This window comes from Notechis scutatus, chromosome 2 (genome assembly GCF_049901735.1).
Source record: "Notechis scutatus isolate UNSWTSFEM ecotype Mainland chromosome 2, rNotScu1.2, whole genome shotgun sequence".
NCBI lineage: Eukaryota > Metazoa > Chordata > Lepidosauria > Squamata > Elapidae > Notechis > Notechis scutatus.
Genome location: NC_142010.1, coordinates 175,623,085 through 175,648,544, shown reverse-complemented (window position 1 = coordinate 175,648,544; position 25,460 = coordinate 175,623,085). Strand labels below are relative to the sequence as shown.

The window sequence follows — 25,460 nt, the reverse complement described above, 5'->3', positions numbered from 1 at the left end:
ATTACACTGCCATGGCTGCCGTATTATCTCCCCCCCTCCAATTCCCTTAGCAGACGTCATTATCCTTAAATATAAATATTTAAATATTGAACCTAATACAAATAAAAAGTATTGAATCTAACTCACCATGCACCTCTAGTTAGGGAATAGACCACTTCTTAAAGATAGATAATTTATATAAATGTGAATATGTGGAAAGTGATTGTTTAATTGAGACAACTGAATACTGGGTACACGAGGGAATAAAACAAGATAATCCCTGCTATTAAAAAAAGTATGCAGTGATTTTCATACCAGGAATTTTAGCAAGGATTGAACTAGCAAGTTCATGCACAATCTCATCATTGCTTTTTCCTGATCCCTGGGCTGTTGTTCGTGGCTGTACATCAAGTATTGTAGTAATCAGAGTATTAGTTTCCTTTCGCTATAAAAAAAAGAAAATATGAAAGGTATTAATTTTTAGAAGCCCATATTTAAAATAGATGACACTTAAAATTGAAAATTTTCTTTCTATAAATTTGCCTATTTGTTTAATTTCACCATTATTATGAAAGCACACTAATTCTTTATCAAGCTGAAAATTTCAATCATAAAAAAATGGTTGCATGTGAAAACCATCACACAATATATTTTTCCCATTTGGTCTTTGAAACTCCTCATAAAATGCATTCATATTAGGTTTCTCATTCTGATTCTTTAATCAACAGAAGTAATTAAAGCTGATTAAACTAGTTGGCAACTCAGTCAAGTAAATAATTTTAAAGCTTTCAGTTGAAAAAAGGCAATCCATCTACATATTTTTAACTTCATGATACAGCAACTTTTTAAAATATAGCATTAATGGTAGCCTTAATGATGAAGGTTGAATTCATATTTAATGATTTTATGTAATTACTTTCTAGCAAAATATTTTTTTAAAACCCTTTTGCTTGGTCTGAATGGCCACAATTTCTTAGACAATGTACATCTTGTGAATTTTTTTTCAAAATGTTGAGCTTTAAGCTTATGATATCTTTCATTTGTTTATAATGACTGATATACCATCAACCATCACTAATATTTTTAAAAACCAGTTTCTCAGTCTTGAAGTAACCGATTTCGATATTTGCTTTGGAAATTTTAAAAATGAGATGATCATACACAAGATGAAATGAGTTGAAGGGTCCTTGGTGCTCTCTGAGCTTTGTTTTTTTCTTGCAGACGTTTCATTACCCAAACTAACATCATTAAAATAAGCTCTTTATAACCCTGTGTTTTTACTATATGTTTTTCTGTCCAATGCTCCATTTCCTCACTGGAAACATTCTAGAGAAAATAAAATGATTTACAGTAGAATACGTACTGTACAAATATATCTTGTTTTGAGGAAAAACTCAAGTTCTTTCTTCCTTTCAGTGCCGCTCTGAGTTTTATTTGCTCCTGTTTTTTGGTCTTGCACAGTTTTTTTAAGTTTTGCATTGCCCCTTATTTTTAAATATGTTAAGTTTCTGGGAGTCAGACAGCATATAATAAATTGCCATGATTGTATACACAAAATGTGAAATCATAGATGCTAGTTTTTTAGCTGGTGTTGGCTGCATACACATCAAGTTCTTCCCAAGAACCTAGGATGTTATCCCAAAGGTGCTTTTCAAAGGGCAAGTGGAGTTTCAGTTTTGAACTGAAGGAGCTTCTTGGATGAGAAGTGAAATGCCAGAATAATTCACTGGAACATCTGTAAAATTATCAAGTATCAAAAATGGAGCTGAAAAATTAGTCAAAAATTGAGCACTTAACATTGATAAAATTTTCACCTGTCAATTTCAAAAGGCCATGCTGCAGATACATTATGACATCCTAGGTTCTTGTGAAGAACCTGGTGTATATGAAGACCAACACCAACTAAAGAACTGGCAGAAGTGATTTCACATTTTTGTGTACCTAATATTACTTGCTAGGTAGATGAAAATACCAAATCCAGTCTAAACATCTATCTGACTGTGCACTCAACCTTAATAATTTATTATGTTACTATTACACAAGGACTATAACAGATGGCAGATACCTGAAATACTCCCAGGGAAATCTTGCCCTTGAACTAAGATTTTGTATTTTAGACTGCAGGAGTAAATTTGTTCTGTTTGCAGATTTCTGCCAACTGCAAAGGTGACCTGCGCCATACCGAGAGAACTAGGAGATGATGGAGTTTAAAATTTTGGTCATTCCATTGAGAATAATTAAGATGATTTTCAATGAATGATTTAAAATAACCTCAGAGAAACTGCATTAGATGTTAGAGAGCACAGTTTTATTTAACAAGAATGCTGCAGGTTGACAGTGTAAGTTTGAAGTTATTCTTCTATTAAGAAAAAATTTAAATTGATATGGCAATATTATTGGTATAAATACTATTTGTAATGAAATATGTATAGCATGTATCATAACAGGTTTTAAAATAACTAAAAACCTTTTACATGACAGAATTATTTTGGTAACATTTCAGGGATGGACACATTTTAGCAATCCTGAATACTTAACAATTACTGCTTGTTATTTTTGTGCAACTGACTAACCACTACTAAAGTCCTACTTTTGTACTGAGTTGTAAAACACAATTTATCTTAAATTAGTTTTGAACATTTATTTTGAGTATATTCGCACCTGGAATGCTAAATTGGCATTTTCATGCATTCCAAATATTTCTGGGTCATCAATCAAAGGAAGGTTTTCAATATAATCCTTGAAGTTTTGCAAACTGTCAGCCACAGGGGCAAAATATATTCCTGTTTTATTAAAAAGAAATAGAAACTTATTAAAAGACAAACACAATAACAATTTCATACATTCTATACGATGCAATTTTATGTAGATATAACTTTAATAATTAATATCATACTGCTAGCTTTCAGAAAACATTCTACCACTCTACGTGATATGTGTCAGACTAGAACTTCCCAAATATCTACGTTAAAAATTGTCTAAGCATTCATAATTTTCCTTTATTGCTTTACAATGCAATATTTGTTGTTTTATGAAAGAGTACAGAAAACACATTAATATGGAACGCTGTTTGTACAGAGCTTATTTGAAACAACAAATAATATTGCTTTTATTTGCTACTTTGATTGTTGCTCTTTCTATGTATTTAACTGAATTCTGGTGTTTTATCTAATTGAGCTTAGAATATTTTGAAGTTATTTGAAATAACAAATAACTTTAAAATATTCTAAGTTCAATTAGATAAAGCACCAGAACTCAGTTAAATACATAGAAAGAGCAACAATCAAGACAGCAAATAAAAGCAACGTTAAGCAAATTTATTTAGAGTTTGAAGTTCTTTTTTAAAAAAACTTGGAGAAATAGAAAGAGCTCCATTGGATGTGGATTTTGGGTAAGCATCCTTGAGGAGAGCATCTCCTCTCCAAGAACATCTCTTTGAGCTCTCCTCAAGGACACCATCTGAGAGAAAGCTTTCTCCCCACCACCACTGCAAATTTGATGAGAATACTTAGAGAAGAGCTTCTGGATATAATTTCTAGTCCCTAAAGAGCTGCAATTCTCAATGTCACTTTTCTTCTAAACTGATACCAGTCACCTAGTAAGCAATTTAAATATTCTTTGGGGAGTTTTGGGTTGTGTTTTATCACATAGAATAGAATGACATTAACAGTTAATTACAAGGTGTTGTCAGCACAGCTACCAGGGTGTTAAAGAGAAGGAAAACTTGCTGAAATTACCATTATGAATTAGAAATAATGTACATATTTTGTTTGGAATGTATTCTGGTTGAATTGATGACAGATAAACTATTTGTATAGATGTTTTTTAAACCAACAAGAAAAAAATAATATATTTCAATTAGCAAATCATTGCTTACACATAGAGGACATTAAACTGTCCTCTACAAACATTTTATATTTGCATACTGTCCTCTACAAACATTTTATATTTGCATACTGTATATAGCATTCTGATCGTGTAAAGTGAAGTTTGGCTAAGAAAAGTGATGAGTTTTGATTTCAAAACAGGAAGGCAATTATTAAAAGTTATCAGTGATAGACAGGAGTGGGATGCTGCCGGTATAACAACCAGTTCGGTGTTTGTGTGCTTTGTGTGCGTGTGCGCTTGACACGCACTGTGCGCGCGTGAACAGCAAGGCAAAAATCCTTACCTGCTATGTTGCTTCGGGGGAGTAACACAGCTAAGGAGCGGCAATCCGCTCTTCCGCGCTGATCAGCTGGGATGATAGTACAGTACAGCACAGGAGCAGGTGGGCGAGCTCATATGATTGTCGGAGCGAACCAGTTCACTCCCAGCTGATCTTCGGAGCTAGGGGTTCACTCAAACCGGTCCAAACCGGCAGAATCCCACCCCTGGAGACAGTGTTAATTCACCTGAGCTGTTCAGAAGGATTGACATGCTAAAACATGTCCTTTGGGCATGCAAAGAAAGTCAACCTCTAAGATAGGACTAAATAAGATTGAGGAGATCCAGTTTGGGTAGCGGTTAAGGCACCAGGCCAGAAACCAGGAGTTTGTCAGTTCTAGTCCTGCTTTAGATACAAACCAGCTGGGCACTTTTGGTCACTCTTTCAACTCTGGGAAGGTGGCAAACCACTTTTAAAATCTTAACAAGAAAACTGCAGACATTGGTCCCGGCAGGAGTGAAGACTGATTCAAAAGGATTTTTAAAAAACAGATTGAAAGTGGAGAAGGACCTTTAAAATGTCTAGGGTAGTAGAAAAACTAGGTAGCTTAAAGTAGAAAAACTAAAAACAAGTATTGCGGTAGATAATTAACTGGGGGAATAAAAGTAAGAGAACAGTATTTAGGCCCTGGGAAAGGCACAAGCTCTCCAGAGCCCTTGGGAAGTTATTATTTTTTAAGCACTGTGGAGGAGAGTCTCAAGAAAGTTTCAGCAGCTTTCAGCAGTTTTCATTCCCTCACCCTTCCCCCCGAGAAAATCACTGGATGCATGTAGAGAATGAAAAGCAGAGTGGATCAAGGGCTGAATTTTCTCCAGTTTTTTTGATGAAGAGAGAAAGAGCACAGAACCTATTCAGACAGGGTACAAACTATGCTTGGTAGTGATGTTAATTAAGACCAATAGAGTTAACATTTTCTCTGATCATGTTTTATGAGGATGGAGACGCTTGGGCAGTTCAGGCTCAAATTAGTACCTGAAACACTCCTGATTGAGATAGATATACACATGCATCCTAATGACAGGAGGAAAAAGGTGAATTACCTGATCACCCATGCTAACAGCATGGAATAAGGTATTTTTCTGTAGAGAAATACATTCTTAATTTGCAGAGCATTAATGCCAGGGAGAATCAGATCATGGTTGTACTCAACAGCTAGCAGGAAGAGTAGGATGATGAAATCAATGCAAATGCTCTGAAGGACAAGACCAGAAATGAACTACAATGAAAACCTGAAAACTAGCAGTGAATTCAAATGAAACCATAAGAAACTAGGAAAACTATTCATGAGGATGGCTTGGAAAGAATATAGCTTTCTTCATATTGTTAATGAGATGTAACTGTTTGTTTCCAAATAAACTGAGATTAGATCAGAAACAGCAAGTTATGACACAGATGTGCTGGAATGCTCGACTGAGAATAAATAGGGGAAGCGAATGAAGGCTTCACAAGAAGATAAGCTGCACATTTCTTCCTTGTGACCAATGGAAATGGGCAAACAAATGTTAAGGTTCCAATTATAAGATTATATTTGACTATTATAGAAGACAGAATGCATCTATTGGGATTAAAAGACCAATGGGTAGGTCAAGCCTTTCAGAAATTTCCAGAGCTTTATATTTGCATTACCACATTACATTTAAATAATCTAATAGACATTAAATACTCCTACTACAGCTTGTAAAGTATGTAGTAATTCTGGGAATGTGTACAGCCAGCAGGCTTTCTAATGTACTGGATTGGAACATTTCTATTAATAATTTCAACATGCAGCTCTAAAATAATTACCGTATTTATCGGCGTATAACACGCACTTTTTCCCCCTGAAAATAGGGGGCAAATGATGTATGCGTGTTATACGCCGATATAATGTTAAGAAGCCTTCGGTGAATGCTGCTGGGATCGGGGATCAAGGACACAAATGAAAGAAGGGGAGGGAGGAAGCAACCGAAGCCTGTCCTTCTCTCTGGGTCAGCTCTCTCAGTCGCTCTCTCGCTCCTCCACCAGCACAGGAAGAAACTGCTTCAAAGAAGCGGGGGGCTTTTCCTGTCAGCGCAGCTTCCCTGAAGCGCCCGTTTCTCCCCACCCCATCCCGTCCGCCCGCCCGCCCGCCCGCCCGCAGTGCTCCGTTCTGCCTGCCTGCCTGCCTTCGTTAATGGTTGAATCGGAACAGCTTCGGCTGAGTAAAAGAGGCGAATAGTTATTATTCTCAGCGAAGCTGCTCCCAAACAACCAGAAACTAAGGCAGGCAGGCAGAATTTTTTTAATTTTTTTTCCTGAAATTTCCCTCTTAAAATGAAGATGCGTGTTATACGCCTGTGCGTGTTATACGCCGATAAATACGGGTATATAACAATAGCATGGTAAAATCAAATGCTTGTATGCTTCCAGTGATTTTCAAAGCAGGCACATGAGATTTCTTCAATAAAATGAAATAATACTGACCTTCGTACCTGTATTCCTATCAATCTCAAGAGCCTTGAAGATTCTGTACAACTTCATCCTACTAGTCATGTATGAAATGTACACAAAGGAGTTCTCATTTTGCTGAGCCTGTCTTGGTGACCATTCCCTGCTCTGAATACAGGTAGATCACGACTAATATAAGTTCCAATAATGCACTGGTTCCCTGTAAATGCTTTTCATCAACAACTTGCTTCTTAGGAAACAAGTACTGCTCCTTGAAAAAGCAAGTTAGTGAAGCAAACAAAGGTTGTCTTGAGCTCCTATCAAGAAACCACTAATGGATGACTATAATTTAAAATAGCGGAATAAAACATTTTGCTAATAATGGTGCCCTCAATACAATGCGGGCTTAGAAATGTCTAACTACAGTATGCGAGAGATTCAATTTTTTTTTTTACTTTTAAAGAAGACTGTTTTGGATCTACTGAGTAATAATCTCAGCAAAAAGAGCAGTAGGGAATAAAAATAAGCTCCTGCAACGTATTGTAGATACATAGGTAGAGTTTTTCCGCAAGCTTTTATTTGAAAAAAATTGGAACCCAATGACATATTGGGAAAGGTTGATCAAGAAAAGGTAAAACTGAAGTAAAACACAGTTGGAATCAGCAGGTATGAAAGAAGAACTTGAGTAAAGTAACATCATATCCTCATCTAGAAGACATCACTCATTTGCACTCAAAAGACTGGGAATAAGGATGCTGGTGATGCATTTGCCATACGCAGAACTAATAAACCATTGTACTGTGACGATGTGCTCTATTTAGCTCACCAGCAAAAGGAGCTACTGCAGTCGACCTTGAAAGGAACAGAAGGAAACACTGCATCACAAGGGCAAGATTGTCTATATTTGAACGTATAGAAACTCAACCACTGAAATTTTAAGGTGCTTCTCTTCATTTACCTTTACAGTTTAGCTTTTCTGAATTTAGGGAAACCTTTAAAAAATGGCAGCTGCATGATCCGAAGATCTTGTCTTTTTTAGACTGGGAATAATCCAGAGAAACAGCCACATGCTGATACCTATAACAATTCAGATTTTAAGAAATTGAGAGAGAACACGTCTTAACAGATGTCCAATTCCTTGTAATATAGAAATCACCATGAGCACTAAATTGATGAAGATAAGAATAGATGGCACATGAGCAGTTAGGGGTGAATAAGAATATATTGCAGCCCCTTAAGGAATAGATTAAATCATAAGAATCTGAAATGTACCGTTGAATACCTGAAACTGTATTAATTTAAAATGAAATTAGATATACCTGATTTTTATAAGATTATGTCCATTCTTTTAAGGGAATCAATTACCCACATTTTTTTTTTCCTTTTCTGTCATTGAAAATTATAGCTTGGTAAGTTCTTTTGAGGGTGCTCTGGTGAACATATTCAAGGTTTTATATGTGACAGGTGGCCAATACACCTCAGGTTGTGTATTTTTGCTCAGAATAACCATTCCAGGGAAGAATGCAATATCAGTAATTAGTTTTATTCTTCTCAAACACATCTGAATCATCGAGCAATTGCAATCAGTTTAATAGAAGCTTTTACCGATGTCAGATATCGGCAACTTAAAATGTATTTACCTGATTCAGAATATTTATACTCTTCTTCTAAAGTTTCAGGAGAAAAAAACCTCTTTAGGATTGTGCGAAGACACCTTTGATCCCAAGCATCTGTAACTCGTCCTCCATATGTAATCTCCCCTGCAACATTATTTGTTTTACAAATGATCTCATCATTCATTATGTTTAATGTAACACATTTTTAGCTCTATTTTCTCTGAATAATTATTGAACTGGTGTTATCATGCATCTAAATTTCCTCTAACTACATCAATAGAAATGTGCAAAATGCTAGACCATCAAATTCTGTGTAACAAAAGATTAATTTTAATAATTGGTTAATATGCAAAATTGTATATTTGTAGGCTGATAAATGCATAATTAAATAATGTGCTATGTCTGGTAAAAAAAAGTGTAAAATATGGATACCTGTGTATCTTATTACACTTTGTGACTAATTTTCTTCCTTAACTATGGCAAGCTTCGGTGTAAAATTTGGGTTATGAAAACACTCACTAAGATTATTCTATCGTTTAAATAGAAACATATAGCCAAAATGATAAACATAATAGATACTGGTAGTGCAAATTGTGACTTTCAATTTTCATGTCAGATTTTGAAATTTTGTTTTTAAAAGCTTTTAGTTGAAACAATACCCAAACTTTTAGAGCTTTATGGCAACTGTAATAACTTCATAAATACCTACTTCGCAGTTTTCACTGAACTGCAGCATGAAGTATATTGCTGGCCCTGCCACACATTAACAATAGTGAAGCTAAGAGTGCCAGCAGATTGAGCTCTGGGTAATAAATATATTGAAACAGCCAGGAAAACTGTTGAGACTGAAATCGCAGTAAGAGTCTAATGCTAATTTTTATTACATGTGTTTGTGTTTCATCCACAAGTCAAGGTGAACATCATGTTTTTCTACAATAATAATACTTTGTTGATTAAAATAACAATGAATTCATTATATAATCTTTGGGAAGAACTCTATAGGTGGATAAAAATGCCAGATCCAATCTAAACATCTGGCTGATGGGGTGACTAATATTCTTCATATAAAAATCATATTTCTGTGTCATTCCTACAATTTACCCAATCATATCCACGTATTCAGTTCCCAATTGTGCTGTTTTCTTCAAATGAAGGGCTACTTCATAAATATTCCCGAAGAGGAGCAAAAACCAAGCCTTTTCAGACACTTAACCTCGTCAGATCACTTAAAACAGATCCATAGAGATTTCTGTATTACAGGGTAACACAATGGAGCCTACTTATACTTTAAAAGGGTTTCCTCTTGTTTTTAAGTACTCGTTTATCTGCTGGGTATATTTAGTTTTAGTACATGGGAGGAGGGAGGGTCTGTCTCAGTTAAATCAGGACTGGCAAATACATTAGTAGTAGAGAAAAGACGATTTGCCTTTGGCAGGCTAACACACCATAACTGTTGAAGGAAGGCTAACATTTAAGAATAAGTTCTCTTTCCATCTCCTCTGATGATCTGTAATGTTGTGAGCAAAACCAAAATAAAACAGAATAAATCAACTGCAGAAGAAATTAAACTGAGCAGAGTAAGGGCCCAGGTTTTTTTTAAAGCCAGGTACTGTTTGATGTTATGATGCCTACTAATGACCCAGACTTGACGTTCCCATGGCAGGGACTCTCACATTATCATATTTGGATGTTCAGTAATTGGCCTGCTTTTATGGCAGTCTGCAGGATCCCATGGTTTCATGATTGTAATTTATGACTTTTTAAAATCAGTTTATTTCTGATTTCTGGCAAAAACTGTCCATTGTGAACAATGGTTCGCTTAACAACCACTGTGTTTGCTTAACCATGGCATTCACTGAACAACTGTAGTGATTGACTTAAAGAATGCCACAAAAAAGGTTTAAAATTGGGCGTGATCACATAGCAATCCACTTAGCAACCAGCACAATTTATGATCATAATACTAGGGTCAATTATGGTCCCTATTATAAGTCAAGGACTACCTGTACTCAGTATCTGAGCTGGACAGAGGAATGAGTCAGTTGGGAAATGCATGGCCGTAATCCTAAAGAATATCTCCCTTTGCAGAATATCTGTGAGAGAACTAGCTCATATTCAATGCACATATATAAGGATGAGGCAAACACCAACAATGATTACTTGTGTTGTTCTAAATATCCTTTTCAGACAATCTAAAAAAAAGAGACTCATGATACGTCAGTGAACTGTGGGAATGAAAGCAAGAGGGCAGATGATAGAATGCAAAAGGAAGAGATTTGAAAACTTAGTTTCAATAAAGCATAGTATACAGCCCATGTCTGTCTGTCTGTCTGTCTATCTATCTATCTCTATCTCTATCTAATTTAAGAACTGTCCATTTCCCTCACAGAAGGACTCTGGAAAATGTACAATAAAATATTAAAAGATAAAACTAATATACTGTATAAATGCAGCTAATAAACAAATAAGTAATATTGTGTTTTCATTCCAGAGTTGAACAGAGACACTTTAGGAGCCTTTGTTTATGGTAGACTGGATCAATGGAGAGGCTATTGGGGAGCTTTGTGTTCTACTTCTTGTCCTCTTGATTCCTCCCCAATCTGGCCTGTAATTTTTGGTTAAGTTATTACAGATGTCTTAGTTAATATAAATACTTCTCCGAGGATGAAATACTTTTAAAGAGAAGCAATTGTTCAACTTTTCTTAACATCCTTGCTTTGGATTCTTTAGAGAAGGACAATTATAAGCTTGTGTCTAATCAGAATAATAGAATAACAGGTTGGGAGGGATCTTCTAGTCCAAGAAATGTCAGCCAGGAAATGTTATACCATTTCAAACAAATGGTTGTCCAGTCTCTTCTTAAAAACCTCGGTGTTGGAACACCCACAACTTCTGCAGACAAGTTGTTCCCCTGATTAATTGTTAAATCAGGCGAGTTACATAATGTTTTATTTAATGACCATGTTGCTTAGCAGTGGAGTTGATCGCCCCAATTGAGTTCATTAAGTGAGGACCACCTGTGGTCTGTAATAAATCCATTCCTATCTCTCTGGTAGATTTTAAATAGTGTCTCAATGCATCAGAGGCATAGATGGGGCCAGGGCAGGCAGGCAGTTATCAGCTGCCTTTGGGCTCGGATAGCAGTGAGGCAAGGGAGCTTCTGGAACAGATTCCCAGCCTCCACAGAGCTGCCAAAAGGAAGACACAATTAAGAACTCAGGGTCATCGTGGGAGTAAGGCCACAGGTGGACAATGAATGCCCCCTCCCATCAGGATTAAAAGAGAAGCAAAAGGGGAGGGGGCTTTTGCAAGAAACAACTTTTGTTCCAGCCTCATGAAGATTTGTCTGTATAACCCAGCCCTTCCCTGTCAGCACTGAGTATGGAATTTTACAAGGCAGCATTCCAGGACTGATAAAGGTCTGAGTTAATTAGTATACCTTTGCAAAACTGTTTGCCAAGCTGTTGGCTGACTGTGAATGAAATAAATTCACATTAATGTAATAAAAGAGGTTTTTGCTGGAACTCAGAATTGTCTTAGTGCTTTTGGGGGTGGCCTAGGACAGAACACTCCTGAACTATTTCTTGCAGTCGGAGTGAACTGCAAGTAAATTGAAACCAAATTCAGATAAAATAGATGTAATAATTGAAGAAGGCATAACCACAAGGAAATGATAGACCTTCCTATTCTATATCACTTATTTTCCTCAAAAAGAGGATGTATGCAGTCTGGACCTGTTGTAGATGCAGATCCCTCTCTGTTTCATCAGAGCTTTCCCTAAGAGTGCCTTTTATCAATTTTGGCTGATGTGACGATTATGCCTTTTCCTGGAAGAAAATGGCTTTAAACAGTATACTGGTAGCCACCTTGCTTTTTGATTACTCCAGTGTGTTTTGTAAGGTGATGGATGCCCTTGAATCTAACCTAGGAATCTCAATTAACACAGAACCCCATAGTCAAGCTACACTTATATTAAAAGACCTTCACTGGCTGCAAATGTATTTCATAGTGAAGACAACATGCTGGTTTATATATTTAAAGCCTCTTAAAGAGCACATTTTTCTAGATGATGAAGTAACTGGGGAAATTTTTCTAAAGTTACTGTAGCTTTGCTAGTGAAATCCAGGGGCTGAGCCTTCTTTGTAATTGCCCTGATCTCTAGAATGCAGTCCCTATGGATATGGACTTAAAACAACTTGTTGGTATTTAAGAATTCCGTAAAACACGTTTAAACTTGATAGTTTTACCCATTTTTATGCTTAATTTTAATTGCTCATTTTAACTGGATTGTTGTTATAATTTGTCCTCATGCTTGTAACCGTAGAAGCTCCTGCATTCTAACGTTAAAAAAAATTACAATTCTGTATCAGGAATTTACTGACAAAATGGACAAGTTCAGGCTTTCAATTTTTCAGTTGGAAAAAATTTAATTTATTGCATAATGGTTTGCATATATTACACACAGAAAAAATCTGTAGTTCTGAGTAACACTAATAATTGTGTTCAGAAATGAAGTTACTTCATATTCAATGAAGATACTACATATATACAAACAACACTCACCAGATATTTTTTCTACGCAGGAAAGAATTCTGCTTGTCCCAGCAATTAAGTTTGTTGTTATGTATAATTGTGAACTCGGTGGAATAACAATTAGTAATCAGAAAGGCTTGAAAATAAGTATTTAATATCTCAAACAAAACTTAAATTCATTTGATCAGCAAAGCATTATGACCACTCTATCTGAGATATTATCAGGCTCAAAGAACCAAGAACGGCATGTGGAGCTACTTCTGAGTAGTTCCTTTATTTTGTTTGCCTACATAAAGCCATTATCTGCAATAACTATAAATATGTTCTGTGAATTGCTAGGGAGGGCTTGATCTTGCCCAACAGATACTCCATTGTCTCTTAGCCACCTGGGGAAGAGCCCCTCCCTTCTATGATTCTGGACTACATTCCACCATGTATATTCCATTCCTCAAATAAATTTGTAAGTGGATCTATGAGCTAGGGATTATGACCTATAATAAAGAGTCCCTTTTGTGCTATGGTGAGTTATTTTTAAAATTGAGAGAAGTTGGCATAATTCCACAGCTTGATACCACACAGATTTACGGGGACAGTTCAAATAAAATTCCCAGCTGATAGTCATACTGAAAGATTATGTTTTTGTTTTTATGTTTAAGGTTAAAAAGTGCATTGGATAACACAAACTCCTTGATCTCACATAAATAACTCTCTGACCCCAATCACTTACAAGAGACATTTATGATAGGTAATGTGTCTGGATAAGTACAGATGTCACAAAATTATTAAGTTGATACCTTACCTGTTATATATGTGAGAGCATCCCAGGGTATTTTTCCTTCTTGGCAATAAAGATTGAGGTTTAATAAGGCACATTCTCTGTCACTGTCATTAAATTCATAACATATGTTCCAACCAAGGGGTCCAAATTTTTTCCTTTCCTTGAAGATTAGAAAAATTAATTTTTTGGGTGAGTATCGAAGAACTTCATGACAAAAAAAAAAAAAAAAAAAGAAATCCATAAAAACCCATGTAAGAATTATTCACAATTTCTATAGCTCCCCTTCCCCCATTCCATTCCATGGGTTCCCATGGCTTATTTCATTTAGCGATAATATCAGATTTTCATGGTGATAATGAAACAGCAGAAGACATGTTTGTCCTAGAAAACTGATAAAATAGCTCCTACTTTTCTGAAGAATGAGAGGAAAGAGCTATTTCCTCTTTAGTTGCTTTTTCCAGCTGTACCTAGTTTTCTCTTGAGATCTATATTACCAGAGGAACATTAGGGATTCAGAAGCTACAAACTGAAGTGGCAGTGATTAAGAAACTAGGGAGAATTATATAATATATCTCTACATGCACTGATTAGAAAACAAATCAAAGCTTTCCTGAAATTCTATTTTCAACAGCTTGAGTAAAAGCAGCAAGTGAAAAAAAAACCTGGCTGGTTTTCCCTGGTTCCAGAAATCTTGGGAAAACATTTTTGAACAATTTTCACAAAAATACAAAAACTGTTAAATATGTCTGCAATTAGATGTTTCTTTATATTTCTCCCATCTTCTTCTACATACAGCAGATGCATGTAGTTTTCTAGTGTACCACTTGGAGAAAGGAATAGAATATAATCTTCTTTCTAAGGATGCTGCTGCATCTCTGATGCAGTGAGTTTTGATGCCCAGAAGCTTAATTGTTTCAGGATAAAAGATTAATGCCCTGCTGAAAACACTCATATGCAGAATATCAGAATCAATTTGACTACATCATAGGAAATAGATGGAGAAGGAATAATCCAGTCTGCAAGGCTACTTCCAGATGCAAATTGTGGAACTATTAAGTCTATCCAGTATTGATGTCAAATAAATATGGGTTTCACTTAGAAAAATCAAAGAAAGTAACATGGCAGCAATGTTTGATCTAGAATACAGATGGTCAGAATTCAAGTTCAATGTAAGGAACAAATTCAGAATGCTTAACGGTAGGCATAGGACAACTTGAGGACCAATTCAAATAAATAAGAAACACTGAAAATTAAAGCAGAAAAGATCATTCATCAACTTTCAAAGAGGAAATGATCCAAACAGCTTTCAGGATGAGCTATTGTGTTTGACAAAAGTCAGAGGATGAAAGCATGGTCAACAAGAAAGAAGTGTGATATCTGAACACAGATTTTCAGTGTTAAACATGTAAGGACAAAAATGATATCTCAATCAAGAATGTCAACAATGTTTGGAAATAACAAGAAAAACGAGAGATATTTTTAAAATGAGAGGTAGCACCAGAAAATTTACAGCAAAGGAGGAATACGCAATCATAGAAGAGGTTTAACAGAGATAAATGAGGTAAAGGAAGATAGAAAGACTATTCTAAAACCTTTACAAATGAGATTATAGAATGACAGAAACATTTATAGAGAGGACATCTATTCAAGGACTGATTCCACTAGAGAGTGAGGTACAATAGGCAATAGACTAGCTGTCAAATAGAAAAGTACAAGGCACAGAATCAAACTATTTAAAGCTTTAGATGAAACACTTAAAATTAAGAGCTTTACACCAATGGAACAAGAAATGTCTTTTCCAACACTTAGAAGTTAGAAAGGTTAAAAATGGGTCTTTTTGTGGAAACATATGGAGGCGAAAGCTGAATGTTAGAAATCAGTCCTGGACATATAAAGGCTGGTTACTCTCTTGATCAGTAAGGAGAAATTCAAATAATTATGCATGATCCATGAGCAAATAGTAAACTACATAAATTAACATGCTTACTAAGACTGAGTGAAGCTGAATGGGAAAACAATATGTAAGGTAGGGAGATGACTCAAATTACTCAAATGTCTTTGGGAGAGCTATACACAGATGCAGGTCAAGATGGCAAGCAATTGTCAATATAATCACCAAGGCCAAATTAATGGCTAAATTTTCCTTTAACGTCCAGCCTGTATGGATGAGACCTCTTTTCTTGCAACAACTCTTATGACTGAAAGAGAATTGCTGATCCAAAGGCACACTACGGTTGCACAGCAGATTTAAATCCAGATCTCCCCTGTGCAAGTTCAATCAGCCCCTAGACTTATATTCAACACTGTCTGTCTCATTTCCAGTGCGTGGCTCATACTCAAGTTGAGATCAGGAATTAGACCTCTTCTTTTTCTTCTAATCTTGGGGAGAAGAGAAAGGATTCTACTTCAAGAATTAGAAATAGTTATTTTCATTTTATAATCAGTGGGTAAGATTAGAGAAACTGAAGTGTATCTGAATTCCACTGAAATCAGTTTGTGATTTCAGTTTGAAATCAGTATTTCATCAATATTTGTATTTAGAATCCAAAATGTGTCCCTTTATTAAACATGGGCAGTAACTCAATACAAACAAAGCTTCTAAGTAGATCTGGATTTCTATTCCATAAATGTCTATAATATTGCATTGCACAATATTAACAATCAGAAAATATTATAAATTTTATATTTTACTATGAGAAACTTGGATTCTCCTTTTGGTGTTTTTACAACATTCTTCATGCTTAATTTTCTCACAAACAGCTAAGAGAATTTGAAACAAAATGGAATGGAGAAGACATTTCAACTGAGATGAACAAATTGTTACATAAATATTTATAGAGTATATTTCCTTTCTTTTACAGCAATAAATTGGATTGGATGAAATTAAATAGAAATGTTTCTGACTGCAACAACAGGAACGCAAATCTTCCAGCCCAACTGATACTTAATATCTTAAATTTTCTCTAACTGAAAACATTTATATGTTAACTAAGATTTTACTGGAAGTTTAATATGATGATGATTTTATGAAGTAAATAAGAAGGCATTAGTCAAGGCAAGCAAATTACTTTTGCCTCAAAGCCACTTTCCCAAGGAAAATAGATTGTCACCACAACTACAGAAACATTGAGACAACAGAAAGATGTTGGGAAGCAAACTCTGTATTGAAGTCTGCCCACCCATACCTTTAAGGCTTTGGCTTCTTCTGCCTCTGATATCATATAAAAACAATTCATGCTTCAATAAAAGAATTCACATATTATTTCCTCTCTTTTCCAAGCTGTGTGCTGCAGCGGAAATGCAGTTTGCTTTCACCAGTGATCCGAACTGATCATTTGCAGGCTGTTTTATAAATGATGAAGGTTGCATCCAACACAAAGGCTACAACTCAGAGGAATGTTACCAGAACTTCTGAGTTTTGCAAAAAGATTATGGATAATTTTTTGATGTAAATAATAAAATGAGTAGAGTAGGCTTCATGAATACTGCTGCTCCGAGCTAATATATGAGTGTTAATTACCTGTGTGATCCATTCCTCAGAATGGAGTGATGAATCCGAAACAATCTGGCCATTCTGAAGGTGATTTATCTGTTTGTGGGATTTAATAGTCCAGAACTGGAGAAGTTAGGACTATGTCCAGAAACCACAAATAATTTACAGTCCTTGAAGATTTATTTCAAGAAACAGTCAACTCACTTCCAGATTGACTGATTCAATGTGTTTTCAGAGAAAATAAAAGGAACATTTTGAAGAATGCTCCAGGAGTAGAACCGTAAGTTTTGCACATCCTTGATATTAATATGCCTATAAAAAATCTCATCACTACAACATACATGATCACTATTAATTATTACTTAATATATTCTTAGAATAGATAGATACCTGAATAATTGCATGAAAAAAGCAAATACCAAAAATGATTTTTCTCCAGATTTTGCCCAATATATTTTCCTCAAAAAACGTGGGAGTCATTTCTGTGAAGGCTCTTCTGATGTTTGCCCGTAGACCTTTAGGGGGTTCGTTTGTTACCTGAATGGAAAAATATATGTACACACATGTATCAAATTGATTTTCAAATATATCTGTTAACAACTTCCAGATAGCATTCCTATGATGCTTCTATGAAATTATGTAATATGAAATAGCTATGAAGCAGTGGTAATTCACACACATCATGCCTCATTGCATTTATTCATTTGCACAGCTACAGGACTAGGTTTTCCAGTTGTGCACTGTGTTCTCAAGTTAATGCATGAATTAGTAGCTATCTGTATGCAAATGGCATTTTCTACTCAGAGGAAAACTCAGCTTTTAACCAAGTTAATATGTGATTACATCCCAAGTTGCATATAGAAATGAAAAGCTATCTTCTCTATACTAGGAAAAAAATGATTCTGCTTATATCAATGATAAATATGGAGGAATTGGAGTTAGAACTCATAAAATAAAGTTGTTTTTTATTGTTTTCAAATACCGGTAGTTCCTGACTTATGAGCCCAAAATTTCTGTTGTTAAGTGAGACATTTGTTAAATGAGTTTTGTCCCATTTTATGATGTTTCTTGTCATGGTTGTTAAGTGAATCATTTCAGTTGATAAGTAAGTAACCCAGTTAGTAACCCTGTTTCCTCCCTTTCCATCTAATAACTACTGGTAAAAATTTTATTTTGATTGTGATTTCTATTTGTATTATTTTAGGAATATATATCTGTTAGGATTTTACTGTGTTAATGCTGTAAGCCATCCAGAGTCGTTTTAATACAAGATGGGTGACAGACAAGTAAATTTAATAAACAAACCAACAGATAAGTAAACATGGTCTTGCATTTGTCATTTATGTTTTTTATTTGTTGTCTTTTAAACAAGCCCTGTAGGCATTTCTTCACTTGCTTGATTTCCTGGAATTTCTTTGTAAACTAAGAAGCATTCGGAGAATCTGAAACCGAAGTGAGGCTGCTTAAAAGCAATCATGTTCAGCACACTGTCTATCTCTCCATTCTAATCAGATACCAGGTGCTAGGCACTGAGTAAATCCCCATATGGTGCCAGGAAAGCATTCAGATCTATCAAGCTGCCAAGGACAGGCCATCTTAATTTGTTGACTGCCTTTGCAGAGTTTGTTGGTGGCAGTAATGATGTGCGGCTTCACCTGACAGCGAACTGACTATAGCAAAGGACTTAGAGCACTGTGCCCCATTTTTAAGTTGCATACCTTTTGTTCCACTGGGAACAAAAGTTCAAGTCCACAGCACTACAAGGAACCAGCCTGGCACCACCCTTCTGGCAATGACATGTAGAATGGCTAGCAGGCTGGTTCACACACTAATGAAAGCTCTAGCTTGTTCTTACAGTATAGACTCAAAGAAAGATTATATATTCAGGCACCATGAGAAGGAGCACAATTTGTCATTGGTCTCCGGTGGGATCACTCCCACAAATTTCCTCTGATTTTGCTGTCTAGGCTGCTGATAGATCCCAAACCCAAAACAGAATTATATCTTTTTTACACCTCTAACCAGGCTTTCAATACATGCCATGCCTGTTCATTCATACATCACTGTACTATGCAGTGATGAGGCTTTACTATAGATAGAACTGACATTTATCAATACCACCCAAGACCAAGGGTTGTATTCTATTAAAGCATCCAGTCTCATATTACATTGCTGAGAAACCTTTCTGGACCATGCAGATAAAAACGTCATTCATTTCTAGGCTTTGCCCTCAGGACAGGTACCCTGTTTCTCCAACAATACGGCCTCCCCCAATAGGAAGTCCCAGCATGTTTTATAGGCATGAAATGAAATTAAGCCCCTCCCCCCAAATTAAGGCCTATATTAAAACATGCGAAATGGGGGGGAATGGTGGGGGGGCTTGCCATTAGGAAGTACTTTTGTTGCACACCTGGATATGGTGCTGCCTGCGTTGACCCCGATACGAAGTGCCCCACCAACGCCGAGGTCAACATCCAAGCCGTCGCCGCCCGCCCACCCAAAGATGCAAGGGGGGGGGGAATTAAGTCACCCCCGAAAAGATGGCCTAGCCATTTTATCAGGGCTTAAAAAAAAATAAGACCCAGCCTTATTATATGAGAAACACGGTAATAGTGGCATCAGGAGCAATCTTCACCATTTTTAGAAAAACAGCACTTCTTAGTTCATAAAGCAGTTCACAATTAAACTTATGGCACCTTTACAATATGGAAACAACAGTGTTCATGGAATAACCAACAACTCTGAAGAGGGCATGAATTATTTCCATCACAACTTAATATTTTTTTAAATCAGATTTGATGGATTGCAGCCTTGGATGAGCCTAAACATTTTATTCATCAAAATGATCTTTTATGTAAAACATAACAAAAACAACCACTGCATGTGCAAAAGCAATCAATTATATAAGAAATATTGGGACTATTTTTAATGGATTTGAGCAGCAGCTCTTTCGTTGACTGGATTTTAACTTGATGAACACTAACTAATTTGAGAAATCCAAGTCAGAGAAACAGCTATCAAGGGAAACATGGATAAAGGAAAAAATTAAAACAAAAAGGGTAATGCATCCAGTGGCTGCTTTGTGTCCCTTTCTGAAGGATACCTCCTTTGGATATTGCAGAACGTAATCTTTTTTTAATAAACCTTCCCTAGTCTTCACCAACTGAAATGAACATTTAATATAAATTAAATAATGTAATTGCATTTATATAAATTCTTCCACTTCATCATGCCCCTTTGTTCCATCATCATTTAGGTTATAAATTCCTACAGAATCTCTTTTGGATTTTGATGCTATTTTGTTACCTAAAAACAATTAGATGGAACAAAGGAAGTTCTAACAGTTAGGGTGTTTGGGCTTTTTTAATATACTTATTTTTTTTTTATGTTACTCATTTTCTAAGAGAAAGCAATTTCAGAAACAGATAATTGCAGCTGCAGTGAATTCAATTTGTTCTGTAGGCTGAAAATAATTTACTCTGCAACTGAATTTTCCATTTTAATTTTTTTAAAAACCAGCCCTACCTTGACAGAATTCTGAAGGACAGTAACAGGGAAAGTAGTACATGGCATGGAACTCAAATAGAGTCGAAAGTTTTCATGGATAGTGGCACCTGAAAAATATGCAATTTTTAATAATATGTATGCATAAACTAATATTTTAGATAAAACAAGACATTTCTAATATAGTGAAACCAGAAACCATAAGATGCTTTATATTTCATTCCCTGGTCTTTGAGACTACTCCAATGTCAGAGAAGAGGAGGAATGTTACAATTTCTGTGAACCCTGACCAGGTTTGAGGGCTATTTTTTTTAATATTGGGAAAATGTAAGATTTGCAAGAGCCAAAGGAAGGTTTCTAGGAGAAGCTTTATGTTCCCATATCTAATTTCCCTCCTTCAGCTGCTATACAAATCCTTTAATAAAAGTTTTGAGAGAGAAAGAAGATAATCAAAGGTCTTTCTTCCTTCATGGTCTTTTTTGGAATGCTGAATTCATAAAAAATCTGAGCTTTCTAGCTGTGAAGGAAAAAATGGTCAATAGGCCAGTTCCCAAAACAAAATGCATTTTAAACTATTATGATCATTGCTCACCAATTACTATTCCTCACTTTTCAGCTTTTTCTATTAAATAAAAATTAAACATGGGAAGCAATCTGAAAACTAATAATTCTAATTTTTTTCATGCTGAATGTGACCTCCCAGTAAGTTTCTGTGAGGAAAATAAACTGCATGTATTTCTGAAATGTGGCAAGGCAACGAAGCAAACACTTTCATCTATAATACAGGTAATTCTTAAGTTATAATTGAGTCTTGCAGTCATTAAGTAGTTTTTTCCCCTGAAACGGAAAGTTTCTGGCAAAAATATGGTAAATCATGATCATGTGGCCCTGGGCTGCTACAATGATGTTGATGTTTGTGTCAATTTCCAAGCATCCAAAATGCAGTCATATAACCGTAGGTGGCGGTGACCCAGAGATATTGGGTCGTAAGTACCTTTTTGGGGTGTCTATTGTAACTTTGAATGGTCGCTAACCGACTGGATTTAAGTCAAGGACTACTGTACATGGGTGAAACATTTTTTATGATAGGCCCAAGGAGATACAACTTGGTTTCTTTCAATTAGAAATCAAGACTGTAGGACAGAGGTTAAAAGGTAAACTCAACATGACATAAATAGCAATAGCATTTAGACTTATATACCGCTTTATAGCCCTCTCTAAGCATATTGCCCCCAACAATTTGGGTCCTCATTTTACCCACCTTCCAGGATGGAAGGCTGAGTCAACCTTGAGCCTGGTGGGATTTGAACTGCCAAATTGTAGGCAGCTGCCCTGCAAAAGTTGCTTGAAGTACTGCACTCTAACCACTGCACCACAGAGGCTCCTCAATAAATGTATTGACATAAAAAGATTGGGGGGGGGGAATATATTATTGCAGCAAAAAGAAATGAGGATTTCTTCTTCATATTCCTTTCCATATAATTTAAACTTTCCTAGTGATTATTTTTGTATTTGTATTTGTTAGATATCCATCCCATCTTTCCCATAAACACTCAAGGCAGTTTCATATCAGTCTTCTTCTGGACATGAGTATATATAATTGCCTATTATGTTTGGTTTATTCAATAGAAAATGAACCAAGAACAAAAATTCTATGATTCAAGTCTTGTATTCTGTTGCCAAGAGTTTACAGTCACCCTATTTTTTCAGTAACTTCAGCAATATGGGAATAATCAGGTTCCATTTTATAAGGTTATTGCAAGCATAACTGAGCTAATGTTTGTAAAAAAAGTGATAACCATTAAAAATAAGAGGCATGTAAAACCTTCTGTCAGGAATGTTTCAATATCAAGAACTGCAGTAGTAAAGTAAAATACCCATAGAGACGTTGGTAGCTATTAAATTACAGGATTGAAATATTCAGAAGGAGATCACCAACTTTTCATCAACCTTTCTTTTAAATGTTGCAATCTATCCCCAACCTCCAACATGACCCCGTAGTTTAAATTCTGAATCAACTCTGATTTCTTTCAAATGAAGCATTCCTGAGAAAGAAAAATAATTTTAAAATACTTACCTGGCTCTGTAAATGTTTTAATGAGTTCTTCCATTGGTAACATCCATGACACAGCTAAATGGCAATTCTGAAGAAATACCCAATTTCCTGTTCTCAGTGCATCCTTAATCATTCTTTCAGCAATAGGTCCTTGTCCTTGTCCTAATGAGATTGATTGCACTCTGAAAATCAATGCACCGTGTTAGTATTCACATTATACATATTTGAAATACATTATTTAAATATTCTAGATTCTTAGTGATTAGCAGGATCAAATATTTACATCTAAACATAAAAATAATTAAACTTTTACATAAACTGTGCAATCATTTATTTATCCACTGAAATCAATACAGGATATTTTGTATGCTACATTATTACGAATCTGGACTACAATATGCATCTTCTGAAAAGCAGTTTTATTACTTTATACTGAATACATTCCGCACTCAGAGCTCACATTACCTGCTCTCTTTATTCATTTATTTCTTTTATTGTATTTATTAAAAACATTTGTATACGCCTCATTAAAAATATAAGAAGAAATTTTCGATAAAATTCAAACCATTAATGCAGTAAGTTTTAAAATGATTAACAAGCCTTTTTGTACAGATGCCTCAACCAGTAGGAAGAGCTATGCATTTTTGAAATGGTGGAAAACCCTCAGGATAGACCAGTGGTCTCAAACTCGCAGCCTGAGGGTCAGGTGCATCACATAGTGGCCACGCCCATCCCTGGTTTAGCGAAGGGGGAAAAAGTACATCAATGTGACGACGCGAGTTTGAAACCCTTGGGCTAGCTAGACCTTCTCAAATACAGCTGACATGAATCAGTTGTAAAACTCACACCATCTCCCTGTGAAACCTGAAAGATGCAAAACTCAAAGTAAAGGCAATAAAAAAATTACTCTGAAAGTTCTATGAGGTCTTTGTCCCAAGAAAAATTATAACATATCAAAGCTGTTAGGCATGACCTGAAAAAAGGTATGTTTGCCCTCAGTCAATCTTTGAACCCAATGAAGTACAAAAAGGTCCCCTCTTTTAGTTCTAGAAGTGGTACCAGCCTCTGAAACAAATAATCATACTTGAAACCCTGACTATTTGACAGTGTCATTCAAACAGCAAAAAGCAAAGGCTTATCATCTGCCTGATAGGTTGTCTTTGGCTTGCTATGGAAATCTAAGACTGTTGTATCAGCAATAGCAGCACCTTTGTCCAACTATCATAGCATCATTTTTCCTCAATAAAATTCTTGAGAGCTCAGTATTGTTGGAACTATGAATATATGCCACTATTTCTATTCTGCAAATGATGAAGGGAAAAACATTAATTTTCCCTTATGCTCCTATCTTTGTGAGATAGACGGGCAGTTTTAAAAATTTGATAAAGATAGATAGAAGGGAGGGAGAGAGAGAGAGAAAGAGAGAAAGAGAGAGAGATTGAAAAGAGGAATGCTCTGATTTTTTGTTGAAAAAAGATCAGATTTAGGCATATGCATACCAGATAAACCAAAGCATGGGACAAATGTTTATGAACATTTTTATGCTCTTCATAAAGGGCCTCTAGTTTGGCATCACATTAGGGAAGCACAGGAGACTCAAAACGTCCAGAGGAACAAATATATATTTAATGCATACAAATCCAATTTGACAGTTTACTTGGCTGTGCTTTGGAACTGAAGCCAGTGCAACTAAATACTCTCAGCCAGTGGCCAAATTATGACATTATGAATATTTAGCATAGTATTAATAAGGACAGGCAAAGTTTAATTATTACTGTTCTATTTTTTTCTTCACATGATCTCCTTTCTTATATTTTTAAAAATAGGAAACTAAAACAGTAAATGTATCACTGCTTGAGGTTTTGGCAGCTTCTTTTTAAAAATTATCAGCATTAAAATGTCATGTCTGATTCATCCAGCTTCAAAACGGGCAAGACAGATGTCAGAAACAAAATATTTTTTTCCTTCTTATTGAGGCAACAGTTCTCATTAATGAATCCAATCAGGACTAAATGTTGTCACTAGTGACAGAATACTACTTATTAGGAAGGAAAATGGAAGACTCCAGAAGGAGAATTAAACGTAGACAGCCCTCTTAAATGGGACACAGTGCTGCTAAAAACTATATAACCTGGGGATATTTAACATCTTTTCTTACTCTTTGCAAGGCAGCCTTTTTCAACAAGTTCACCATGTATGTATATAATCCAACTTTTTTAAAAAAATCTTAATACACCATCTTGAATACAGCCAAATTAAAAGAAAGCATAGTTTTTACATTTAAATGACATTATGTCTCATATAGAATACAGAATGACAATCTATACCGTTCTGAATAATCTCGCTCTTTTGCAAATCTTTGGAAAGCCCCCATGGGGTCGGAGCCTGTACTTAAGATGAACACCAGCGGTGTGGCAGGAGACATATCTTGGTAAAGAGTTGCCAGATCAACTGGAGGATTCTCAATGAATTGCTTCCCAAGGTTCTCGATTACAAACTCGGTAAGTGCTGACACAATCTAGAAATAGCAACACAGTTAATTTCCTAGCACAAGAGCATAAGAGCATAATGGTTGCAGTATGAATAAAAATAGTGGAACAATAATTGCATTTACTTTTCAACACTATTCATATAAAGTTAAATGGGTTACTTCTTTCAGTATACAGGTGGTCCTCGATTTATGACCACAATTGAGTCACACATTTCTGTTGCTAAGTGAGACATATGTTAAGTGAATTTTGCCCCCATTTTAGGACTGTTTTTGCCACAGTTCTTAAGTGAATCGCTGCAGTTGTTAGGTTAGTAACATGGTTGTTAAGTGAATCTGGCTTCCCCGTTGACTTTGCCTGTCAGAAGGTCTCAAAAGGGGAGCACATGACCTGGGGACA

The 25,460-nt window shown here is 35.7% G+C and overlaps 1 protein-coding gene across 1 annotated transcript in view; it reads right to left on the bottom strand.

Annotated features, from left to right (window-relative positions):
* DNAH6 (dynein axonemal heavy chain 6) overlaps positions 1-25,460 on the bottom strand; it is a 181,866-nt gene that overhangs the window by 15,509 nt on the left and 140,897 nt on the right. Inside the window, exons 64-71 of the mRNA XM_087957457.1 lie at positions 24,900-25,090; positions 22,594-22,754; positions 20,538-20,626; positions 17,403-17,549; positions 13,541-13,679; positions 8,233-8,352; positions 2,641-2,762; positions 295-424 (exon numbers count right to left, since the gene is read on the bottom strand). Of these exons, the coding sequence (XP_087813583.1) occupies positions 295-424; positions 2,641-2,762; positions 8,233-8,352; positions 13,541-13,679; positions 17,403-17,549; positions 20,538-20,626; positions 22,594-22,754; positions 24,900-25,090 (1,099 nt within the window). The remainder of the gene's footprint in view (positions 1-294; positions 425-2,640; positions 2,763-8,232; positions 8,353-13,540; positions 13,680-17,402; positions 17,550-20,537; positions 20,627-22,593; positions 22,755-24,899; positions 25,091-25,460) is intronic.